The 3684-nt window shown below is 47.2% G+C and overlaps 1 protein-coding gene across 1 annotated transcript; it reads right to left on the bottom strand.

The window, feature by feature from the left end:
• Positions 1-2918: 2918 nt before the first annotated feature.
• LOC123787773 (late cornified envelope protein 3D-like) lies at positions 2919-3209 on the bottom strand. Its single transcript, XM_045790671.1, has one exon. It carries the CDS (start codon positions 3207-3209, stop codon positions 2919-2921), a length of 291 nt encoding a protein of 96 aa, XP_045646627.1.
• Between the last annotated feature and the right edge of the window lie 475 nt (positions 3210-3684).

Below are 3684 nucleotides of genomic sequence, written 5' to 3'. Positions count from 1 at the left end.
TATAACCCTCACATTATTATGAGCACTGAGGAAAAATCTAGGACTAGAAAATTCTTGCAAACAATCACAGTGTGCCCCTAGGATATTGGAATCAATTGGTTATTGACTGTCGAGTCCTGGACTGGGTTTTTGGGAGTAGTCTCTGATGAGCACTAGGGCATCTCTCCACCTACTGAACTCTCAACTGCCGGGCTTCCCTTTTAGGGGCAGCATCATAAACTGCGTAACTTCTGACTTTCTTTGTCCTGGTATTACAGGTTCAAACTTTATGGGTTTGTCCAACTCCTGTTTCTTCCCCCTCCTGAGCGGACTTCTTGACTGTAGGAATTCTTAGACACTTTGCATTGAGAGCTTGAAACCAACAGGTGCTTCTGAGCCTCCAAGCCTCATTCCACAGTATGATGTCAGGCTTTGTTTCTCCGCAGGCTGAGTCTTTTTTCTCTGATAGCTGGTGTGCTGTTAGGAATGCAGCCTACAGCTTCCAACCACTCTCCATGCAGTTGTCCTCACTCGGCTCCTGGACAAGTGTGGCAGTTCTGTCCAGAACTGTGAGTTTTGTGATTCTGGGTCTACCAACTTTCTGTCCTGTGACTCTGATTTCTCAGTCAGGCCTGTTCATCCTGAATATTTTTTGAGGCAGATTTTCACCATGATTCCATACTATTTTGGTCCCATGGAGGAGCAGTACCCAGAAATTTCTCAGGTTTTGAGGGACCTTCATGGTGATAGATCCACACATGACAGCTATGGTTCCTACCTTAGAAAGTTATGTTGAGCTGGAGAGTGGATCATATATACTCAGAGATGTCTCATAGCAAACTTTTTGGGAGCCTTTTTTAAAATTAAATCCCAAGGATTTTAGAAATTCTGAGTCTTCGAAAGTTAAAGTGAAAATAAACAGCTAGTTTGATATTTTCTAAGGACAAAAGAATCTTTTTTATTAATTTGATGTACTCCCAAAGTGCTACAGAGTATTATTGTTTGCTTGGTATATCCTGCCCTGCACTGGTTTCTCCCAAGATTTCAATTTGAATTTAGTTCAGGTTCTATGATGTCCCTTTGGCTTATTCTAAGGACCATTTGAATAGCTTGGATGGAACACTGTTTACACCAATATTTCAACAGTCCGGTAGGCAAAGTGAGACTTATCTCTAAGCAGATGATCCCAACATAGGGGCAATTGAATTTCATATTATAGGTCCCAAGTATGGGAAAGTAATTAAGTTTTACTGAAATTATAACACATGGCTGGGTTCTTAGCTCTGCAGATCTAAAAAATAAATAAATAAAACAAAAATAAAAACAACTCAAACAGGCCAAAATAAATGCTAAGTGAAAAAAAGTCATTGTGTGAAAGATCCCTTGAAAAGTCAAGGGTGGGGAGCTGGTGGGGAGACCAAGTGGCAAGTCCCCTGAGCATGGCCTCAGCAGCCGGACAGCTGCACCACCTACTCGCTCTGTGGCCTCAGTCCTGGTACAAAACTGTTTGGATCTTTAGCTTCCCCGTTTGTAAGATCTGATTCTAAAGAGCACCTACTTTATGGGTTGTTCAGAATATTAAATGAGCGGCGCCTGGGTGGCATAGTCAGTTAACTGTCTGCCTTTGGTTCGGGTCCTGATCTCCCTCTGCCTGCCTCTCTCTCTCTCTCTCTCATGAATAAATAAATTATTTTTAAAAAGAATATTAAATGAGTTCATGTAAGTAATTTAGGGGTTCCAAGCATATGACAAGCACTGTTAAGTTTTTCATCTTATAATTATGCCAATCTATTCTCCTAGAAACGCTTCTCACCTCCCTTTCCCCCTTTCCTGTCTCCTAATCCACCCTCTTCACATTATCACGCTTCCTAAACTTTCAGCTCCATCTTTCCCTCTAAACCATAACTTCTTAGATTTAATTCTAATTCTCACTTCCTCCTCTGCTTGCCCCTGCCCAAGCTCTCTCTGGGATTTTTACTGAACAGATGAAGTTATCTATCTTGAGGCCATTCCTTCCTTTTCATTCCCCTTTATCCTACTCTGATGATATGCAACCTTGGCATTTTGATCCGGATAATTCCCCATGAATGGTACGGGGGAACTGCGCGGTGCTTTGTGGCTTGTGCACCTGCACCCCTGTCCTGCCCTCACTGGATGCCAGTAGTACGAGACCTTGCCACCTCAGTATCTAGAAACAACTAAAAATGTCTCTCAATACTGATAAATGCCCTGTGGAAGGACAGACTCCCCCTGGTTGAGAACTGCCTATCTGCCTATTTCTCACCCAGTGCACCATAGTACAGCATAAAAACACACGTAGCCCTCTATTTTTTCTAGTCTAGGGCTATGATTCACCACCCTCTGTAGGGCAATGGTGGGCCTGAGGAGCAGACAGAAGGACACACAGCAGGCCACTGTGGAGGGGCAGAGTGAAATGACACATGAACCACCCAAGGTAACGAGGGACAGAAGATTTATTTTTTCACGGGGTCAGGCACAAGCTCTGACAATCAGTGGCAGGTGCAGTGGAGCAGAGACTGTGTGATCCTCGACCAGGTGGAGAGAGCCTTCTGGAGAGAGCTTGGACCCTCTCAGCCTGGGCAAGCAAGACTAGGGGATCCTAGAAAGGCTGCGTGTCAGATGGCTTTTTCCGGTCCCCATGGATTTTTTTTATAATAATATTTTCTAATTATATCACGTTAGTCACCATACAGTACATCCCTGGTTTTTGATATGAAGTTCCATGATTCATTAGTTGCATATAACACCCAGTGCACCATGCAATATGAGCCCTCCCTACCACCCATCACCAGCCTATCCCATTCCCCCACCCCTTCCCCTACGAAGCCCTCAGTTTGTTTCTCAGATTCCGCAGTCTCTCATGCTCCATGGATTCTTATTTCCTCTAAGATGACTTGTCTCAGCATCAGGATCCCAGATCAGCAACAGCCCCTGGAGCCATGACCACACCCAGAGCCCCCAGACTGCTGCCCACTGCCACTGTCACAGGTGTCAGAGCTGCGGAGCCGGCATCTGTGGGATCCGTGGTGCCTGTGGTGGCTCAGGAAGCAGCCGCCCCCAGAGCTGGGGCTACAGCCACCCCCGGAGCCAGGAGCACAGCCAGCAGGGGCTGGGGGGGAGCACTGTGCTGGACTCTTTGGGGGGCACTTGGGCGATGAGGGGCACTTGGGAGGGGGCTGGCACTGCTGCTGGCTCTGCTGGCAGGACATCTCTGCAGGACTTTGACCTTCAACAAATAAAAGAAACATTATGAGCACAGAAGCTTCAGGCAAAAGTCCCCTCCCTGTGGGTTTTGTCAAACACTTGTCTCCATGACCAAGCTGCTTTCTAAGCCATGCTCTGTGGGACAGGAATGGGGGCACAGAGGGGACACGTGCCCTTGGATGCCAGATGGATCTGTGTGCACCCCTGACAACATACTCAGAACAAGAATGGAAGGAATCCTGAAGACCTGTGGCTTTGGGAGTTCACAGCCCCCTGACAGGTGCCTCAGTGACTCTTTCCTCACCATAATGCCCCTTCACCACCGCTGCCCACTGTCTGGGCCCCTTCCTGCCGGTTCTGTGCAGATCTGGGCTTGTCTTCCCAAGGCTCTCAGCCGAGGGGATACTCACGGAATACTGAGGAGGCAGGACAAGGCTGTTCCTGAGGAGGCTGTGGATGAGGAGCCCAGGGCAGGAGCCC

This window comes from Ursus americanus, chromosome 12, assembly GCF_024610735.1.
Source record: "Ursus americanus isolate L20-20 chromosome 12, mUrsAme1.1.p, whole genome shotgun sequence".
NCBI classification, from domain to species: Eukaryota; Metazoa; Chordata; class Mammalia; order Carnivora; family Ursidae; genus Ursus; species Ursus americanus.
The sequence above is the reverse complement of the archived record's forward strand: the minus strand, read 5'-3'. Positions and strand labels throughout refer to the sequence as shown.